Raw genomic sequence first — 20,140 nt, forward strand, 5'->3', positions numbered from 1 at the left:
ACTTTCAATGCACTGAGCCAACTCACTAACTCCAAGTCTTGTTTTTTTCAAAGGACACAGAAGTTCCTAGAGCAGGCCCTCCCCACCTTTGGTGCCCATTACAAACAAAGGTTCTATTTCAATCTCTAGCCTTTCCATGAGCAAGACACTTAGGAAAGCCTTTCCAGGTCCATCTATGCCTACATCCTCCTCCTCCCTCCAATCAACTGAAGTGAGATAGATGACAGGCTGAAAAGTCAAAGTCCCTTATTTTCCATGGGTCAAACATTCCAATCATGAGCAAAGGGGCTGGTGGGCAGCAGTCAGCTGGCCAAGTCCACTGCCTAGGCCTTACCTCTAGAGAACGGATGCTACTGTGGTAGGTGATGGAGAGCATGGAAAGGCTGAGCACTGGAGTAGGAATGTCAGGGGCCTTGCAACACGGCTGCATCTTCTCTGTAACTGTTTTGACCAGGGCCAAAACAAGTCCTTGGACACCCACCGTGGAACTCTCTGCACTGCCCAGGACTGTCAGTGTGTCCAGTCGGACCTCAGAAGCACCTAGAATCCCAGACAGCCTATTAGCCTGCTGCTCCTCACTCTCAAATGGCTGCTATAGTTCTTCTTTCACATCCGTTCTCTTGACTCCGACTCTTAGCCTTCTATCTATCCTTTTTCTCCTACCAGCCCACCTACTCAATCATCTCATTTTCATCCCAAGTTCACCCTAGCATCTATCTCTTGCAAAAAGTCCATCTGGATGAGACTGAGCAAGAGACACTGTTACATCTCTCACCAAGCAACTGACACCCCCCCGCCCCGCCCCTACCCCCCAAACCCCTGCCGGCCCCCCTCTAGTGTTCATTCAATAAAGAAAGAAAAAGAAAAAGGCCTAGATCTGTATGGCTCATCTATCATGTGCTTCAAGGAAACAGCACCTCCACAGCATGGGCGGATTCTCCATGAAAGAACTACAGAAATGATAAAGTTGCAGGTTGCAATGATATGAAAAGACTGATCAGAAGAGAGCTGAAGAGCTCGCCATCCTTCCTTATGTTCTCAACCTGTGCAGTGAAAGCTTACGCTCATGAATGAGAGCCCAGATCCAAACATGGAAGTCAATCAACAGCCAGCACCTTCTGAGTGTTTAAAAAAGAAGGCCAGTCACAGAAGTGTGGCACCACTTCCACCACCCTGTGCCCCTAACTGGGAGCGCCCCAAGAAGACCAGGCTGATTAGCAGCCAGGCCTGAAAAGGAAGCAGACTGCTACAGTCTGCCTGAGGAAGGGAAGGGCCTTGCTTGCCCAAGTGTGTCCAAGGCCACAAACTTTGTGCTTGCTTTCTTGCCACCCTTACTTACCCACCAGGCTAGAAAGGGTGAACAGGTTCATGTCCTCCACCTTCAAGTCCACCTTCCACAGGAGCACTGGGGATTCCCCAGAAGGAAGCTCCCTGGGCAGGGCTGGCTTCTGGGACCAAGGAGCCAGCACGGAGAGGATTCGGGAGAGGCATTCGGCACAGGTATCTGATGCCTCCACCTGCAGACCACGGATGGTACAGTCGAGGAAGAGGGTGTCTGACTGAGTGCTACTCAGGCCCAGGGGCTGGTTATAGCTGCCCTAGAAAGGGAATAGAAGGACCTTAATGGAACTGTCCAGATGCAGGCAATTCCAGCCAACCTAAGCACAGACTTGGGAACTGCGTTCTCCCAGCATTATGGCTAATTGAGACGCTCATCATCATTTCACAGATCCATCAAGAAGGACCTTGTTAGGGCAGGGAGGTGGCCTAGTGGATAGAGAGCCAGGTCTGGAGACAGGAGGTTCTGGGTTCAAATTTGACCCCAGGCCCTTCTTAGCTGTGTGACTCTGGGCATGTCACTTCACTCCAGTTGCCTAGCCCTTACTGCCCTTCTGCCTTGGAAATGATATTTAGTATAGATTCTAAGAGAGACAATAAGAATTTAAAAAAAAAAAGAGGAGGAATCTGTGAGGGGCTATATGGATGTCTTGTATGGGGCACATGAGCCAGGGTCTCCTCACCTACCTGTAAGGTGAAGGAGTCGAGGACCAGGGCTTCACCCCAGACATGCATGTTGGGTGGGTGGGGTGCTCGCTGGATATGAGAGTCATTTCCCACACGCCAGCACAAATGGTCCACCGCCAGGACACCCCTCTGGTGGATGCTTTGGGGCCTCAGGTGCTGGTAATCTGAAGGGAAGATAGTGGGAAGGGATGATCTGGTGTCTTTAGCTTCCTACACTCAAACCAAGACCATTATGGCTGATAAGCTGGCTTAGTGCCCTAAAATGGCCATACTCACTGCTTCCTTCCTAGGGACCTTACCCAGACAGATAGAATTGAAGCCCAGAGCAAAAGGTGGTGTATCTCCAAGCTGAATGGAAACATTGACATTGGAGATGGAAGTGCTGAGGATGATGGGGGCCAGAATTTGAGGGAAGTTCCTGTACAGGGAGAAAACACCACTATAGGAGAAGGAAAGGAAGGTTGGCTCCCTATCTAGAGAGAGGTTCTGGATGGCTCTCAAGTCAGAGCAGAGAATCAGAGCCTTCTTATGATCCTCAGAAAGGGACACAGAAAACGGCAGGAACAAAACTAAAGAACTCAGAACACACTAAGTGCCCTGGGCCTTCTGGTTTCTACAAAAATTATTTAAGAATTCCAAAAAGCCACCACCAAGAAGGCAGCTATCACCATCACAAAAAACTCATTCAGCTCTTGAGTGCAGCGTGGCTCCAAGCATTTACAAGAAGAACCCCAACAAGACAAGGTGGCTCCTACTATTTGGGAGGTCTCTGGAGGAGGCCAAGAGATGGTATCAACCAAATAACAAGCATTTATAGTGTCCACGATGTGCCTGCATAAATGATGGGTTCCCTGCTGGAATTGCCAATAAGATCCTAAGGAACTAAGCCAGAAAGGGGAACACTGGGAGATGGTTGATCTCACCTGGTTTTCCTGGGGTGGGAGAGAGATTGCTTTGGCCCCTGGCTCTCCCGAGATAACATATGCAGCCAGTGAGAGAATTCCTGGTGCCGGTAGTGAACAATGCATGTGCTGAGCACCAGAGAGGCAGAAAGGTCAATGGTAGTCACCTGTAGGAAGGTATAAGGTTGAGGAGGAGGAAGAGGGTGCAGGGCTTGGTGCCTCTGTGAATTCCCCTCTCCAGGGAGTAGACAACTACTAGTTCAGGGAGTGGTAGGTTTGGGTGGGGCTGGGCAAGGGCTGAGGCTCTCACCTGCACACTGGCCTTTAGGGAGCTTAGGCAGATGATGCGCTGGCGACTCTGGGAAAGCAGCAGCCCATCTGCAGGAGGCAAAAGGGCTGTCAGGGTGTTCAGAGGGTGAGCAGCAGATTTCTAACTCCTACATTCCCCCTTAGCAATTGTCCATGGGGTTAGGGACTTCTCTTTTTCAGCATTTTCCCCACCCCTCTCAACCCCAACTTGGAATGACATTAAGTTAGGAAAAAGAATAAATGAGATGAGTCATTGTACTCCCTCCTCTTGGGGTCCCTCAGCATTAGGCATCCTGCCCACCTTCTAGCAGCAGTTCAGTGCTCATCTGGGCCATGTCTGAATTAGCTGTGAAACTTCGAAGGGGCAACTGATCCTCATCCCGATGGTAAGAGAACTGTAGCAGCTTCAGTGTCCAGTTGAGGTGCCTGGCCAAGAAGAGAGCTGAGCTCAGCCCCAAGGCCTCTCTATCCCCATTCCTGTCCCCAGGGAGCTCTGGGCCATCCTTGCCTGCCCACTGGCCCTCACCTCTTCTGGCTGTTCATAGACAGTACCATACTGGTATTCTCTAGCTCTATTTTCACTTTCTCTGGTAGCAGCTGAAGAAGGTTCAAGCCAGGAATCGTTGGTTCAGCCAGGTCTTCTGTTATCTCTGTAAATGTGAACATAAAAGTCATGTACCCACAGATCTGTGTCCAAGAAAAGCCCCGTGGATTCTCCCAAACTGCCCTTCCCTTTCAGACCAAGTGAATGTTGTCCCTCCACCCTGTCATAGCATATCACAGAAGCATGGTACTACAGGGTGCAAAGGGACCTCAGAGGCCACAGTTATATAAGCATCCTCTCTACAAGGTCTTCAAGGATCAGTCCCCCAGACTTTGCCAGACCATAAAGTGGGCAAAAAATACCCTATTTCCCAAGGCAGCCCATTTCCCTTGGAAACAGCTTTGATGATAAGAAAGCCTTCCCTTATGTGAAGCCACTATCTACAGTGCACCCAATTCTGCTTCTGGAATTAAACTGAGGAAGTCACATGTCAGCTCTTCAAATACATTCATATTCATGTTCCCTAGTCCCCAAGCCTTCTCTTCCTCAGTTAAAGCTTCACATGCAACATCCTTTCCAGGTCCTCCAATATCCTGACTGCCCTCCTGGGGACAAAGCCTAAGCTGTCACTATCCCTTCTAAAACAAGGCCTACAGAACGGAACACCCCAGAATTCTAGACATGGCCTTACCAGAACAGAGCAAAGTCAGAACAGGACCTCCTCTAAGCTGGGACACAATAGGCCTCTCAATGTAGCCTAAGCACGTGTGGGTTTTTTGGGTACAGGGCTGAACTGCCAATTCCTATTGAATCTATAGTCTCCAAGATGTCATTAAGCAAATGTTCCAGGGACATTGAATTCTATTGTTCCTTCCTTCTCCCAGGTCCAAAAGATAAAAAGAGTCCAATACAAGAAAGAGGCCTACTCCAGCTCCACTTAGTCTCGAGGTCAAAGCCTCCCCCCACTTTTTTTTTTTAACTCTTACTTTCTGTCTCAGCAACAATTCTAAGACAGAAGGGGGCAAGGGCTAGACAAATGAGGTTAACTGACTTGTTCAGGATCACCCAGGATCTTCACTTCAGACCTAGGAAGGGTCTGAATCCAGATTCGAACCCAAGTCCTTCTGACTCTAGGCCTAGTACTCTATCCATACTACCTAGCTGCCTGTCAAGACCCTTTTGCAAACAACTAAGACCAATGACAAGTAAAAGCATGCCAGGTAAATATCAAGACCTCCAAACTTGGTTTCCGTGTATCATTGGTGAAGAAGATCAACAGGTCTATCTTTACCTGGCATTTTATCTGGCCTCAAGGTAGGCACCAGGCTTGGGTGCAGCAGCTGGCTGTGGAAGAGGCCTTCATGCAGCTCTGCATGGAGTGTCCACACGTACAGGGTGATAGCCTTCAGCTGCAGGCTGCTTAAAGCCACCTCCACACACAGGTCCATGGCTAGGGAAAGCTCTGCCAGGCAAGTGTCCTCCTGTATAGGGGGGTGAGAGAAACAACATATCAACCCCCTCATATCCAGGAGGCTTGGGTTAAAAAGAAGGTACATGGACTATATGGCAGGTCCCAAGGGTTCCCTGGGGGCTGACAGAGAACAAATCACTCTGACTATTGGTATAAGAAATAACAATGCAAGCCTTGGTATATGGAAAAAGATGAGAACATGGCCCCATGGCCCACTCACCGACTGACCACTCTTCAGGACTTTGCTATTCACTTGGCTTAGGCTCACCTCACAGTCCATCCTACAAGGGAAAAAAACCAAAATCTTTGGTCCTTGGCCCCTCCTCGACTTTCATGTCCAGCCAAACTTTGCTTACAGGAAGAGAAGATGAGCAGAAAACTTGACATCTTGCCTAGCTCAAAGCAGGCCATGGAACTGCCCTAACTTGGGTGGTGAGGAGCATCATCTCCACAATTCTGTCAGCTAGCCCTGCCTTGGCTTCTACTCTCTGGTACCAGAATGGGAACAGTTGGCTTAGATGCTGCCATCTGGGATTCTACCCACCCAGCACTTACCTCTTTCCATCACTCTCCAGAAGGAACCGGCTCCTGCTGATCTGAATATGCCACAGAGACTCAGAGGTAGCTACCTTGAGAACCATAATGTTGATAGAGTCCACATGGATAGAGAAAAGCTGAGGGGAAGAAATCAACATGAACAACAGCCAAGGGCAGGCTGCCATTTGCCCTCTTTCCTTAGGTCCTCAGCAGAAGAGGAGGGGCACCTCCCATCCCACAGGCAATATAAACCAGAACCTCAAAAAACAGCAGCTGACATCAGTTCTGAAACACCCAAAAATCAGAAGGACATAAAGGTAAAGCCAGCTGGAAACATGGGTCTATCCATGGCCACAGGGCCCAGGAAATGGGGAAAGGTCTTACCTGGCAGGCAATCCTCAGCAGGGATGGGCTGAGGGGAAGCTCCTTGTGATCTACCCGAGTGGTCGTGGAGAAAGAGGTAGGCAGGCCAGACATCTTCTGTAGATCAGTTCTGATCCGCACCTCCCCAAAACACAGTGCCACATAATGCCTGCCTCCAGGGGAGAGACCTGACTACCACCAGCAACTTAACCTATACATCAGCCAGAGAACCATCCCTTCCCTCTAACCTCCCAACTTCCCTGAGAGCAGGACTCAGCCCAGGAAGTTAGAACTGGTGGCAGAGGTCACTCTCTGTCTTACCAAGTTCCCAGGACAGGACCAATAGGGAGGCTTTAAAGAGATGAGACCCAGTTCCCTCCTCAGGGTGTAAGGCTTCTCCTTAATCAGGTCCTATTCAACAGTCCCTACCCCAAACTGCAAGAATCTCCCTAACAGAAAATGTAAGATGAGATACTCACGGCAGATCATGGCTCAGGAGTTTGCTGGAAATCCACACACTATCAATTTCCTGGAACAGTATGGGAAAAGGCTTTTGTGCAGCTGCTGCCAGCTAAGACCTGGGCAACAACCTCCACAACTGACACAAGGGTCACTGGGACACTGGGGTCAGAGGCAAGAGCAGAGGAGTAGCAGGGAAGGAAGGTGGTCCATAGGCCTACACTAAACCCACTTGGATCAATTCAACTCCACAGACATTTATTAAGCACCAACTATATGCAAAGCACTGTGCTAAGTGTTGGAGGAAAAAGACAAAAAAAAGAGTAGTCCCTTTCCTCAGAATGATTCTAGTCTACTTGTGGGGAAGGGGATGGTGGGAAGACACTATGGCACCGCACAGATAAACATCATACAGAGTTGGGAGGGAATGGGGCAAAGGGGAAAGTGCTCTAGGAACAATTGCTATCAGCTATGGGGATAAGGAAGGCCAAAAAGAGGCACCACCTGAGCTGAGCTGTGAAGAAAGATAACAGGAATATTAGTATTATTATTCTACAATTCATATTTACACATGAGAGCACTTTTTTTAACGTTTATATCAGCCTTTACGGGTATAATTTCATTTTAGGTAAATGTTACTATTATCAACAATTCACAATTACAGAGCTAGAGGCTCAGAGAAATCAGAAATACTAGATTGGAAGCTGGAAGGAACCTCATTCCAGACCTTCATTTTACAGAAGAAGTGGCTGAGGTCCAGGGTGAATGGTCATACTAATGACTACGCCAGGGTTCAAACCCAACTCTTTCCAATACCCTCTCTGCCTTCTTTCTTCCCTTTCTTTTCTTTTAAAAACCCTTACCTTTGGTCTCAGTATAAATTCTAAGGCAGAAGGGTAAGGCCTAGGGAATGGGGGTTAACTGACTTGCCCAAGGTCACACAGCCAGGCAGTGCCTAAGGCCAGATTTGGCTGGCTCTCCATCCACTGTGCCACCCAGCTGCCCCATCCAGTGCCCTTTCAATGATGCTGTGCTGCACCTGAAGGGCAGAAATAAGTAAGGAGGAGTTTCCAAGAGCAGGAGCCAGGCAGTGTGAACATGTGGAGATCGATACATTTTCTCTCATAGTAATAACAGAGTATATTTACGTTACAAGTTTTTTAGGGGTATATCAGTCCGTTTCTGCCATTACACAGTAAACTATCTCTCTCATATCTTTATACAGAGCCCAGACAGGCCCACAGCTGGTGTTCAATAACTGTTCTTGACTGACCAACTGACTTGCCTTAAACCAGGCATTCTCAAGTTAGATTCAGGATTAACGAAGGCAAAGAAACTTCAAAGAAGTAATTAACTGGGAAAAGCTACCTAGCATTCAAGAATGAAGAAACTATGGTTGACGTGTAGCTGGATTATTAGATAATTAAGAAACTTTCTAATGCATGTAATAATTAGGTTAATCCAACACAACAAAAATGGCAGTACTATGCAAATTAACTTGTGGATTTAGTGTAATACCAATCAAAATACCAATAAGCTACTTCATAGCATTGGGATTAACAAAATTTATCAGAAAAAACACTACCAAAGAGAATGACAGGGAAAATAAAAGATAAAGCGGACTTGCATCGCCAAATCTCAAAGTGGTGGCCATTATCAAAACTGTCTGGTTTTTCTTTCTTTCTTTTTTTTTTAAATGTATGAAAACAGATTAATGGAACAAAACAGAGATCACAGAACCAAAGGAATATAACAGCATCACTCACAAAAGCTCAGATTTGGAGTTGGAAGGAATCTTTGAAGTTATATATGACCATCTCTCTCATTTTTCAAATGAAGAATGTGTGACCATAAAACATTATGGGGGGCAGCTAGGTGTCTTAGTGAATTGAGAACCAGTCCCAGAGAAAGGGGTTCCTGGGTTCAAATCTGGCCTTAGACACTTCCTAACTATGTGACCTTGGGCAAGTCATTTAATACCCATTGCCTAGCTTTTATCACTTTTTTGCCTAGGAACCAATATACAGTATTGCTTCTAAGGCAGAAGGTAAGGGTTTAAAAAAATTATGGGAAATTATTATTTTTTTCAATAACTGGCAGGAAAATGGATACCAGTAGGCCAAAACAACAAAAGGAAAAGAGCCACATCTCATAATGGGTTTTGGTTTTTTTTGGTCTAGACATATGATTTCATTGGGGTTATCATCACCAATGCAGGTTGGCAACTTATCTATAATATCCAGTCTGAGAGATTTGTTTGCCCAAGATCATACATCCACTGTTGGAGGAAAGATTTGAAACCAGATGTTCCTACTTCTGAAGCTAACCTTTTATATGCTATATACATATTTTAAAACCTTATCTTTTGTCTTAAGTGTCAATTCTAAGAAAGAAGAATGGCAAGGGCTAAGCAAATGGGACTAAGTGACTTGCCCAGGGTCACATATCTAGGAAGTATCTGAGGCTAAATTTTTTCTTTTATAATTTTTATTGATGTTATTTATTGTTACATTGCCCAATTTCTTATTACCCCTCTCCCTTCATGAGAGTGAGGCTAAATTTGAACCCAGGTCTTTCCAACTCCAGACCTAGAGCCCTATCCACTGTGCCTCCTTTTAGACACTATATCATGAAGCCTCTTGCAACACACCACAGTAAATTCCAAAAGTACTGATCATTTAAATATTTTTTTTTAAATCATTAGAATTGCAGGAGACAATGGAACACTTTATCGTGGAAAGAAGACATTCTCAGCTACTGCAGAGATTCAGCTGAGTTTCCCCTCCACCTCCTGATTGATGGAATTCCCTAATACTCACCACTGTTTGCTGGTGCTGCTCAAACTTAAGACTAACATTCTGAATCCAGAAGAAGCCAAAGGAGCCAATCTTCAGCTCAGCTTGAAGCCTCCGATGACACCACTTGGTGGCCAATCGGACCAGAAGCCACCTGCCAAAAGATCCTGGTGAGTGCTCCCTCTCTGTGGGATTCCACAGACATCTCTGCCAGCCAAAGAATGATATAAGCAGTGTCCTGTTCGGTGGTGTATGTTCTTGGCAAGCCTACTTATTCTCCCCTTGGCTCTTTTTTTTCTATTAAACCGTCACTTTCTGTGTAAGAATCAATAGTGTGTATTGGTTCTAAGGCAGAAGAGTGGTAAGGGCTAAGTCAATTGGGGTTAAGTGATTTGTCCAAGGTCATACAGCTAAGAAGTGTCTGGAGGCAGATTTGAACCCAAGGCCTCCCATTTCTTTCTAGACCTGGCTCTCTCTATCCACTGCACCACCCAGCTGCTCCCTCCCCATAGCTCCTGATGGGTCCAGTAGAAAGTGCAGTCCTGCTTCAGGCCATTACTAATCATGTAAGCTTGGGTGTGCCTCAGTAAAATGGGGGGGAGAGGGGAGGCACTCGGTGACCTCTGCTCTGGCACTTACTATCTATGCAGCCCTCTCTGAGCTTTGGTTCCTGACTTGTAAAACGAGACTTCGGAAACCCCTTCTGGTTCTCCATCTATCAAGCTGCTCTGCCTCCATCCTGCCGCTTCACGGGTCTTCCCCGGCCCCAGGGTCTAAGTCAGGAGCCCCTCTTGCCCCTTCCCCAAGGGGATACCAGGGAACCCATTTTCTCTTTCAAGCTGGACCAGGAGGCCCCCACCAGCCGATCATCAGAAGCCTCTGATTCCCCGTAGAAAGAAGGGGCCCCTATTAGAGAGAACCGCTGCTGTGGCTCAGCCCGGGGGTCTCCCAGGGAGCGGGATGAACTAGATGGAACCCCACTCCCCAGAACGGCCCAGCCCCCGGCTCCATGTAGAGAGAGAAGGAAGCCTCGGCTCGCTCCCCCCAACACCTCCAGTGCAGCAGAGGGCGGTGAGTGACCCCCTGAGTTCAGCGGGGCGGAACAAAGGTCGCAAAGTGTGTGTGTGGGTGCTTGCCCAAGGGCACCTGGAGCGGAGGGCACCGCACAAGTTGAGCCAGGACCCCCACTCCTAGACCCACAAACAGGGTTCCCTTCCCGCTCCTCACAGCCCCTCCCCTTTCCCTTGAGCCCCTCCCCCACGCGCGCCCCCGCTGCACGGCCCCTCCTTCCACGCGCGCCCCCGCTGCACGGCCCCTCCCTCCACGCGCGTTCCCGCGCGCCCCTCTCCCTTCTCTCCAGCCCCCGCTACCCCTCACCGGCCTAGGAAGAGGGCGCAGAGCGCAATCAGGAGCAAGAATAGCAGCGCAGCCAAGAGCAGAGGCATCGCGGCCCCCGTGCCGCACGGCCCCGGCCCCGGCCCCGGCCCCCGCGAGTTCCGTGCGGAGCCTCCGAGGGCCGACTAGCCGCCTGCGCGGGGGATGGCGCGAGGAGGAGACGCCGCGAGCCCCGCCCAGTCCCGGTCCCGACCCCTCCTCCCCCTCCCCCCCGCGGCGCCAGCGAGCGAGAGAGGGAGGGCGAAAAGGGGCAGGGCCGGTACACGTTCTTCTTCCTTAGGACGGCCCCCTCCGTCAGCCCCAGCCTCCCTCTTCCAGGCTGCAGCGCCAGTGCGAGGAGGAGGAGTCGACACACGTTCCTCTAATTTAGCTCCGCCCCCTCCCCCAGCCGCTCCATAGCGGAGGGAGGAGCCAGGAACGATGTTCGTTCCGCCCCTTTCACCTCCCCCTTCAGACGGTACCGGCTCTGGCCGACCTTCGCTGCGCGCCGAGGGAGGGCGGAGCCCAAGTCCCTGCGTGGCGTTTGTCTCACTGAAGAACTGTGCTGGGTCACTCTCCCTCCTCTGTCTCATGAGCCCCGAGAGCGAGTCCTAAGAGCTAAAGTCTGGACGGAGCCTGGAGGGACCGCTGAGGTCAGGTTCAGCCCCTCGCTTTGGATAGTCCGGGAAGGGGGAAGCGACTTGGCCAAGGTCACCCGGCTAGCGGGTGTCTGGCCAGGAGACTGGAACCTAGGCTGGCGCCACGGTAGCCTTCCCTGATATGGGCCCTTGGGCGAGTCCCCCCACTTTGGAAGACCGGTCAGGGACATTCAGTATTCCCTTCCTGGTATGGGGGCTGTCTAAGAGAAGCACCCCATGAGTCTCCCGCAGCCAAGTTCAAGGGCAATGGTGTGATCTTGCGTGATTATTCATTACCCCACGGGGAGCTGAGTTTCTTATCTGTGATGAAGGTGGTCCTGAGTGGCCGGAGAATAAAGGGAAGAGACCACGTAGCATTGAAGAATGCCAGTGCTGGAAGGGATCCTAGGAGGGCAGCTCCCACTTCCAAAGCAGAGGGAACAGGCTCAGAGATGGGTCAGAACCGCCCCAGGAGCTGTTGCTCACTGGGCCCACGTTCTGCATCTGCAGAGTGGGAGTTGAACTCTATGGTTCTAATTAGGCAGATAAAAGAGCAACAATTTTATCATCTTTTTCCCATCCAAAGAAAAAGAAAGAAAATATCTGGAAAGCCCAACTGATACAGTAGTTATCTTCCAGATACTAAAAAATCAAAAGAATATTACATAGCAAATAATAGCAACTGGCATTTACAGAGTGCTTTAAGGTTTGCCCATTAGGTTAACTCATTTGATCCTCACAACCTCTGGGGAGAGCTGGGTGCTATTATTACCTCCATTTTTTTTTTCCACAGAGGAAGAGACTGAGGCAGACAGGTGAAATGACTTCAGGGTCACAGAGCATCTGAGGCCATATTTGCACTCAGGTCTTCCTGGCTCCAAATCTAGTACACTGTCTATCCAGGCCACCTACCTGCCTAGAAAAGTTTGTAGAGTGCTGGATGGATCTGTTAATCAGTCATGGAGAATTAATAGTAAAACATGGATAAAGGATGGGAAAGCATGGAGGGATGGTAATCTGCACTTTGAAAGAAACACACAGATAAAACCATGAGTCATTCCAAGTACCAAAATAGGGATAGAAACACTGCATTTAGTTCATTTACCGTGGAGAGTATCTTATTCTAGCCAGTGCCCAGTGCCCAACACTCAGCTTTGCACATTGAGCTCTTCAAACTCCTTTTCACTCACCAAACATTAAGCATCTCTGTGCACCGCATGGAACAAAGTTTAGGGGCTATAAATAAAGCATGGGCGGAATCTGGTTCCTCCCCTGCAGGAATCACTTTGTGAAACCACGATAGATACAGATGAAACAAGCCAAGTTTAATTCCTGAGGAAGCACATATTCAAAGTGCTTGACAGCGTAAGGCACCTGGGGCTCAAAGAGGAATACGATGGTAAGTTTCTTAAACTAACTTTTTTTCTACAAATATCTGCTAAGGTTTTATCTGAAACCATTTTCCTCTTATATCTTCCCCTAATAATTCTGTCTCTAGCTCAATTGTCAGCCTTCTAATAAGGTGAATAATATTACTGATTCCCAGTAAGCAAGGAAAGTCAGAGCTCAACCCTCCCGAGTTGCCCGCTCACTTATCTGGCCACTTCCCTTCTTCCAGACAGCTGCTCACTTACATCCTCATTCTGCATCTCCCAAATTCCGTGAAGGCTGTTTAGTTATCTCTCTTTTGCTTTTCTAGTCCCAGCTCATCCCAACTCTTGCAATTTCTCCTTAGATTCCTTCAGTTTCCCTATGCCAAATTTGTTCTTATCCCTTCTTTTCCATAACACTGTTACATCTAGCCCTGCTCAAGGCCTTTTCTTCTTTGGTGAATCTAGGCAGTTAAACTGGAGAAATGGGAAGTTTTTCTGAAATCAGGGTTTCTATAGGTGGACTTTCACTATTTTATTTATTTTTTAAACCCTTACCTTCTGTCTTGGAGTCAATACTGTGTAGTGGCTCCAAGGCAGAAGAGTGGGAAGGGTAGGCAATGGGGGTCAAGTGACTTGCCCAGGGTCACACAGCTGGAAAGTGTCTGAGGCCAGATTTGAACCTAGGACCTCCCGTCTCTAGGTCTGGCTCTCAATCCACTGAGCTACCCAGCTGCCCCCCTTTCACTATTTTATTTGGATTGTGTCACTGGGAGTGGGACCAAATCTTGGACAGGGAAGGCCTAGCACAGGGTTGATGTTCTCCAAGTTAAATGTTAAGGCTGCAAAATGAGTGAGTGGAAAAAAGCCATCCTAAAATAAAGTCAGTCTTTCTATATTCCTTGGAATCCCAGCAGATGGCAGCCACCTCCCTTCCGCCCCCATCACACTTCTGGAATTCAGGAGCCCAATATCCCAGAATCCTCAGCTTCAGGAGTATGAGGGAGGCTGAGGACAAGAGGTGACTATTTTTCCCCATCATAGACTTATGCTCACCCTCATATACTTAGCCTCATTTGCCTAGGTTATCTAGGGAAGTAGAGGCTGGTGCCCTTGGGATAAATGTATGACTACTGGACTCAATCATGGCCCAGGCTGCAGCAATTCACTGATCATTAAATCACACAAATTGGAGGTTTTCAAGAGGATTTGAACCTCTAGTCAAAGGTTCCTTATAGTTAAGGAAAGTGAAGACCTTACTAGATCAACAGCTGGGAGTTCCTAGTAGTTTCAAGAGGCTTTTAACAGGTAAGCAGATCTAAGAATAGGAATCCTGATTAAATGACCACTCAAAAGATTGACAATCAAATTCTTTTTATTATTACTCCTGAGAAAAAGCACATACTGGAGACTATACTCCCCTATTAACGGACTATTATGCCAAAGCTCCCAAATGAGGGGAATTTCCCATCTCCTGGAGATGTTTTCTTTGTTATTTCTTCCAACTCCAATAATCTTCTAAATGGATGAAAGGACCAGTCTCACCACTGGCAATAACTCCCACATTTAAGAGATGAAGCCAAGTCCAGGATAAGGATAGATGCATGTTGGCAGGAAGGGAGCTACTGCTCTTAAGAACGTTAGAAATTTCCCATGTTGGATCCTCACCCCAAAGATGATAAGGCAGCCACTGCTCCAATGGGGAAAGCAGTGGATATGACTCAACACTATGTGGCAAGGAAAGCCAAGCCCAGCTGTGGGGCCATCAAAGCTCAACATGATGGGTTTCGGTCCGAAGCAGCTCACTGGGCTTCATGAAGATGCCTTCCATGGCTCTCCAATAGTTGTTCTGGCTTTGCTGGGCCATGCCATGTACCTCTCTTTGGCCACTAATGGGCCGGCCATACTGCTCTCCAGTGACAGACAACAACACATCGGTAGAAGCATGTTTGAAACGGACCTCATCATCCCTCACCCAGTGCGACCCGCTGCAGAGGACTGTCCAGTCATCCAGAGAGTCCCCTTCACCTTCTTCCCCAAATGCACTCACTTCCTGGAAGCAAAATAGGGTAGAAGAATTAGCATGAGCCCCAGGAGAGATATGAGTAATGGATAAATTATAAATAGTAAAATATAAGTAGATTAAAAAATAATGGATAAAAGAGAAAGGAGAGATGAAGGGAAGAAATAAAAAAAGGGGGAGCACTTCCACAGGAAGAACATAAGGGGGAAGAATTATGAAACAAACCCCCCTTCCCTCTCTCCTCTCTCAAAAAAAAAACAAGAATAGCCCCCAAAAGAATACAAATAAGTTAATACAAGTCAAGAAATATTTGCCTAACATCTACTGTTTATAAAGAGGGGGAGATGAAGAAGGACCTCATCCTTGTTCTCAAGGAGTTCATAACTGATTTAGGAAAGGGGGAGATGGCAAAATGTACAGAAATGGCTAAATAACTATAATACATTTAGCTTAAATGCAAGAGGGGTCAAATTGAGAAGTCTGAGAGATTCAAAGGAAAGTCAGCTTCCAAATAGTAGAGAAGGCTTTATGAAAGAGTTGGTAATGGAAGGGGAGCTTAAAAGAAGAAAAGGATTTTAATGCATAGGAGGGATTTATATCAGGAGTAGGAAACAGGGTGGGCAGATATAAGGAAAGGACATAATGGGAGAAATAAACAGTGAGTAGAATATTTGGTTACAGCATAGGGTAGGTGAAGGGTATACTGGAAAATAATGTCAGAATATCCCAGTCAAGCCAAAATGTGAGGCCTTGAAGACAAGGCCCAAGAGTAACCAGTGGGGAGATAGTGAAAGTCTTGGTAAGTAGAACTGTTAGGCTTATGCATTAGGAAACTACTTTGGTAGTGTGTAAAGAATGAGCTAGAGAAGGGAAAGAGTGGTGGTAGACTTAGTTAGTCAATTATGATTTTTAAGTACATAGGCTGGCACTATGCTAATTGATGGGGATACAAAAAAGAGGCAAAAAACAGTCCCAGCCCTTAAGAAGTTTATAATCTAATCGGTGAGACAACAAACTATGTACCAACAAGCTCTAAGCAGAAAACATAGGAAATAATTAAGAGGGAAGACCCTGGAATTAAAGAGGGGATGGAAAAGACTTCCTATAGAAGGTGGGATTTTAGTTGGAAGTCTGAGAGGTCAGCAGAAGAGGAGGGAGAATATATCAGGCATCAGAACAGTCATAGAAAATGCCTGGAGCCAAAAGATAGAGGTCAATGTTATTGGATAGTGGGGGGAAAGGGGGAGGAATTAAGGAGTAAGAAGACCAAAAAGAGGGGGCTAGGTTATAAAGGGCTTGGAATGCCAACAGAGCATTTTGTTTTTGATCCTGGAAGCAATAGGAACTCCCAGGAGTCAACAGGGTAGGATTATAAAGTCAATACAATAGCTGTGGCAAGAAATGCCTGAAGTGCCTAAAGTTCTAATCTATCGCAAATGATTTGTTTGGTAAAGTGGAGATGACATCAATATAACCAAATTAAGGTATAAATCTGATTTTATTTGGTAATTTTTCAGGCTTTGTGAAGTCTCTGATACCTTTGAATTATGCTGATACTGAATTCTTATATTGTATGACTTCTTATGAACTTTTACCTCAATTCCCTAATTGAATGGTAAAGTCATTAGGAGCAAGGATGGTTCTTTTCCTTCCTTTCCTTCCTTTCATCCTCCCAATGGTAACCTGGTACTACAGAATATTCCACTTTCTAAATAAAGCAAAATACTTTATTTTTTAAAATCAATTAGATTAAAGAGAAACCTCCCAATCCTTTTCTACTGAGTTGATCTCTGGTTCTCCCTCTCCTTTTTACTCCACTGAGAGCCAAATAAGCCTCCCTCTTGCCCAGAACTGGTTTTCTCCTTCAAAATAGATACATTTCTCCTAGTGAGTAAAAAGGGGAGCAAATAATCCCCCATCAAACAGGCCTGACAACCAGGAAACCAAACAATACCACTGTGTGAGGCTCTTCCAGCCCTGGGCTCACCTGGTTGCCAGAAAGGGGTGAAGAGAAATGGTGACTGTGAAGATTCCGCCCAGTATTGACATGAGTCAGTCTGATTGACTGGCCACATCTCACTGGGGTTCCTCTCTCACATACTGTAGAGGTTTTCCCTCGGATCCGCCAATAACTGTTGCTGTCGTCCACATCTGATACTCCTGTAACTGACTGCTGCCCACTGCCTGGAGAAAAATGAAGATGTTCTAGGCTCTGATTGAGAGCTAGAAGGAAATTTGGTCATCAACTAGTACAAAGGTGTCAAACTATGCAGCAAATATGTGGCAAGAACCATATTAAAATATAATTGGGAAATGTTAACAAAATCAATAAAAATGTAATAAAACACAGATAATGCTAATTTGTGGTTAATATGCCCTCATTTGACTCCCCCACACTAGAATATCTAAAACAATAATATATTTTTAAAAAAGACTGTAAAGACAGGTGGGAGCCAGATTAAGTTTTTAAATGCCAGGCTGAGGCATTTGTATTTAGCCTAAAAGGAATAGGGCACCATAGAAGATTTGAGTAGGGAAGTGACATGGTCCTCTCTGTTTTTCAGGAATGCTAATTTGGCAACTATGATAAAGATGGACTGCCCCAGAAAGAGACAAGAAATAGGGAAACCAAGAAGATTACGGCAATGGTCTAGGAGAAAGGAAATAAAGCACTGAACTATAGTGCTTTCAGAGTGGAGAGAAGAGGTCAGAGAAGAGAGCAGATAGACACAAAATCATTAAGTCAGCAAATGACTGCCTGTGAAGGGTGTGGCCTGATTCCAGAGATGATAAACCGAGGTGACTGAGGAAGCACAGTGAAACCCTCCACAGAAATTTAATTCTTGTATTCACACATTATGAGTGAGTTAGAAGGTATTTCCAGAGACCCTTTAGACCAGCCTTGGCAAACATTTTCAAGATTGAGTGCCCAAACTGCAATTTCATGCTGCTTGTGAGGCTTCCCTCCCCTCCTCATTACCCCAGACAGAGTAGGGAGGAAATGCTTACATTGGACAGCTAGACAAAGGAGTGGGGCCTGCAAAAAAATGTCCTCCATTGCTGTGGAGAGGAGGAATGGAGCAGCTCCCTCCATGCCTGGTACCATGGCTCTAGATCAGTGGTTCCCAAACTTTTTTTTGCCTACTGCCCCCTTTCCAGAAAAAATATTACTTAGCTCCTTGGAAATTAATTTTTAAAAAATTTTAATAGCAATTAATAGGAAAGATAAATGCACCTGTGGCCATCACCCCTCTCCCCCCCCCCCCCCATCGCTGCAGACCAACTCCTTCATTTTACAGATGAGGAAACTGAGGCCCATGGAGATTACCTAGTTTGTCCCCAAGGTTACACAAGTAATAAGGATCAGAGGCAGGATTAGAACCTGGATACTCCAACTCTAAAGCTAACTCTTTTCCCACTGTATCATGCTAACTCCACTGAACAGGTATTTCTATGTGGAAAAGGTATGTGGCTCAACAGATAGAGAGCCAAGCCTGGAGATGGGAGTTTCTAGGTTCAAATCTGGCCTCAGAGACTTTCTAGATGTTGTTACCCTGGGAAAGTGTCTTAACCCCAATTGCCCAGCCCTTACTAACTTTCTGCCTTGGAATTGATACATAATATCAATTCTAAGACAGAAAGCAAGTGTTTTTAAGTATCTACTATGTGCTAGAAATATAATGATAAAAATTAAACTTGTCCCTGCCCTTAAAAGAGCTTACATCTTACTTAGAGAGGGTATTGCAACAATATGTACAGAAAGGCAAATGAAAAATATATAAATACCAATTAACTGAGGGCACTAATGATTGGAAAGTTAGCAGAAGTGAGGAAGCCCAGGAGGGAAGGGGAGGGAAGTAGAAGGTCGTGTAGAAAGAAAGTAAATTGGATTAGCTAGAAAGAGAAGTGCAGGAGTGGGAATCATATGAAATCAATCTAGAAAGATAAAGTAGAGATATATTGGAAATCAAGCTATAAGGAATGTATTAACTCTTTACCATGGGTCAGATACTCTGCTAAGTGCTGGGGGTACAAAGAAAAATAATGCTAAAAAACAAAAGAAAGGAAATTTTCATTTTCCCTTAAAAGAAATTAGAATCCCTGAAAATTTTTGAGCTTCAGAGTGGCATTGTCAAGCCTCTTCTTTAAGATTATTTTGATAGCTGTGTGGAAAAGATGGGTTGAAGAAGGGAGAAAACTGGAAGGAAGCTCAGGAAGCCAACTAGGAACTTACTGCAACAGTCAACTGAACAAAAGTGATGGCTGCCTGAGAGGAAAGAAGACAGATGTTAGATACTGTAGGGATAGAATCAACAGGATTTGGTAACTGATTGGATTGCCAGATTTTCTCCTCTATTAAATGAAGGAATTGGACTAGATGATTTCTAAATTCCTTTCCAGAGTTCAAGCTATAATCATTATGCATATCAGACTCCAAGACAATCACTGGGAAGAAGCAATACTCTCCATAGGAGGTGGTCTAGATTTGTGGGGTAGGAGATGGGATAATTTTGGTTTTGGAAAGGTTGAGTTAAAGGCCTTCACTGAGCCTGCTTGCAAGCCCAATTACCTTCTGCCATTTTGGATAAACCAAAATCTTTTGGTCTTGCCCAAGCCTGGTTACTGCCCAGTGTTTGAGAAGTCCTTTCATTAACCCCCAGGGCTGTCTCCAGAGCCAAGGTCTGCCCCACTCCCTCCCACACCTCTATGAGGCCAAGGTCTCTCCAGGGGCTTTCCTATTCTCTAATTCTTCTTCCTCTCCACCCCAACTAGGTCAGCTTCAAAAGTCTCTTCTTCTCCTCCTCCAGGAACGTCCTCCTTCTGCCCTCACCAGATTCCTCGAAGTTCTGGGCTCCTCCACCCACGTGTTTTTCCGGTCTTCGCGGCCTCCAACTGGGTTTCCCCTCCCCCTCGCTTTTGGAGCACGCTCAGGCCCCGCCCCTGGGGTTCCCCACACATACACGAGACCCCGCCCCCTCTAAAGGGAGGGGACTTTTCCCGTTCTTCCCCCTTCCCGGCCCCGCCCCGTGAGCTCACCAGACCCGTAGTGTACGTCATGCGAGTGCAACCGGACGTTGTGGCGCGTGTTGAGGAGCTTCACGACAGAGCCGCAAGTGACGAGGGGCAGATCGGAAGCCCCAGCCAGGGCCAGCAACCCCCCAAACAGCAGTAGCGGCGGCACTACGGTCCCGGCCGGGCCCCACCGCCCCATCGCCCCGACGGAATCACGGCTCCTCCCCGGAACCGGAAGCAGTGGGCGGAGTCAGGCCCAGGAGGAAGAGGCGCCTCCGAGCCTCAGCTCTCTATGCTCCCTCCCGCTAGAGCGCCGG

At 46.9% G+C, this 20,140-nt stretch overlaps 2 protein-coding genes across 3 annotated transcripts in view; both read right to left on the reverse strand.

Annotated features, from left to right (window-relative positions):
- Nucleotides 1-10,900, reverse strand: part of KIAA0100 (KIAA0100 ortholog) — a 33,575-nt gene extending 22,675 nt beyond the window's left edge. Inside the window, exons 1-16 of one of the 2 annotated variants that reach the window (XM_044672837.1) lie at nucleotides 10,783-10,900; nucleotides 9,430-9,559; nucleotides 6,631-6,680; nucleotides 6,173-6,320; nucleotides 5,807-5,925; nucleotides 5,472-5,532; nucleotides 5,103-5,261; nucleotides 4,175-4,202; nucleotides 3,763-3,889; nucleotides 3,538-3,662; nucleotides 3,238-3,305; nucleotides 2,949-3,094; nucleotides 2,325-2,443; nucleotides 2,026-2,189; nucleotides 1,340-1,598; nucleotides 335-540 (exon numbers count right to left, since the gene is read on the reverse strand). In XM_044672837.1, coding sequence (XP_044528772.1) covers nucleotides 335-540; nucleotides 1,340-1,598; nucleotides 2,026-2,189; nucleotides 2,325-2,443; nucleotides 2,949-3,094; nucleotides 3,238-3,305; nucleotides 3,538-3,662; nucleotides 3,763-3,889; nucleotides 4,175-4,202; nucleotides 5,103-5,261; nucleotides 5,472-5,532; nucleotides 5,807-5,925; nucleotides 6,173-6,320; nucleotides 6,631-6,680; nucleotides 9,430-9,559; nucleotides 10,783-10,850 — 1,977 coding nt within the window. In that variant the 5' untranslated portion in view covers nucleotides 10,851-10,900. Of the gene's footprint in view, nucleotides 1-334; nucleotides 541-1,339; nucleotides 1,599-2,025; nucleotides 2,190-2,324; nucleotides 2,444-2,948; nucleotides 3,095-3,237; nucleotides 3,306-3,537; nucleotides 3,663-3,762; nucleotides 3,890-4,174; nucleotides 4,203-5,071; nucleotides 5,262-5,471; nucleotides 5,533-5,806; nucleotides 5,926-6,172; nucleotides 6,321-6,630; nucleotides 6,681-9,429; nucleotides 9,560-10,782 lie in introns of both variants that reach the window. The other variant, XM_044672836.1, reaches the window with a different exon arrangement.
- A 3,244-nt stretch (nucleotides 10,901-14,144) lies between these two features.
- SDF2 (stromal cell derived factor 2) lies at nucleotides 14,145-20,064 on the reverse strand. Its single transcript, XM_044676275.1, has 3 exons — nucleotides 19,848-20,064; nucleotides 16,798-16,994; nucleotides 14,145-14,840 (listed from the first exon to the last, which is right to left on the reverse strand). The coding sequence occupies exons 1-3, from the start codon at nucleotides 20,020-20,022 to the stop codon at nucleotides 14,553-14,555; spliced, it is 660 nt and encodes a 219-aa protein (XP_044532210.1). The 5' UTR covers nucleotides 20,023-20,064; the 3' UTR covers nucleotides 14,145-14,552.
- Nucleotides 20,065-20,140: the final 76 nt, after the last annotated feature.

Source organism: Gracilinanus agilis, chromosome 4, assembly GCF_016433145.1.
Source record: "Gracilinanus agilis isolate LMUSP501 chromosome 4, AgileGrace, whole genome shotgun sequence".
NCBI classification, from domain to species: Eukaryota; Metazoa; Chordata; class Mammalia; order Didelphimorphia; family Didelphidae; genus Gracilinanus; species Gracilinanus agilis.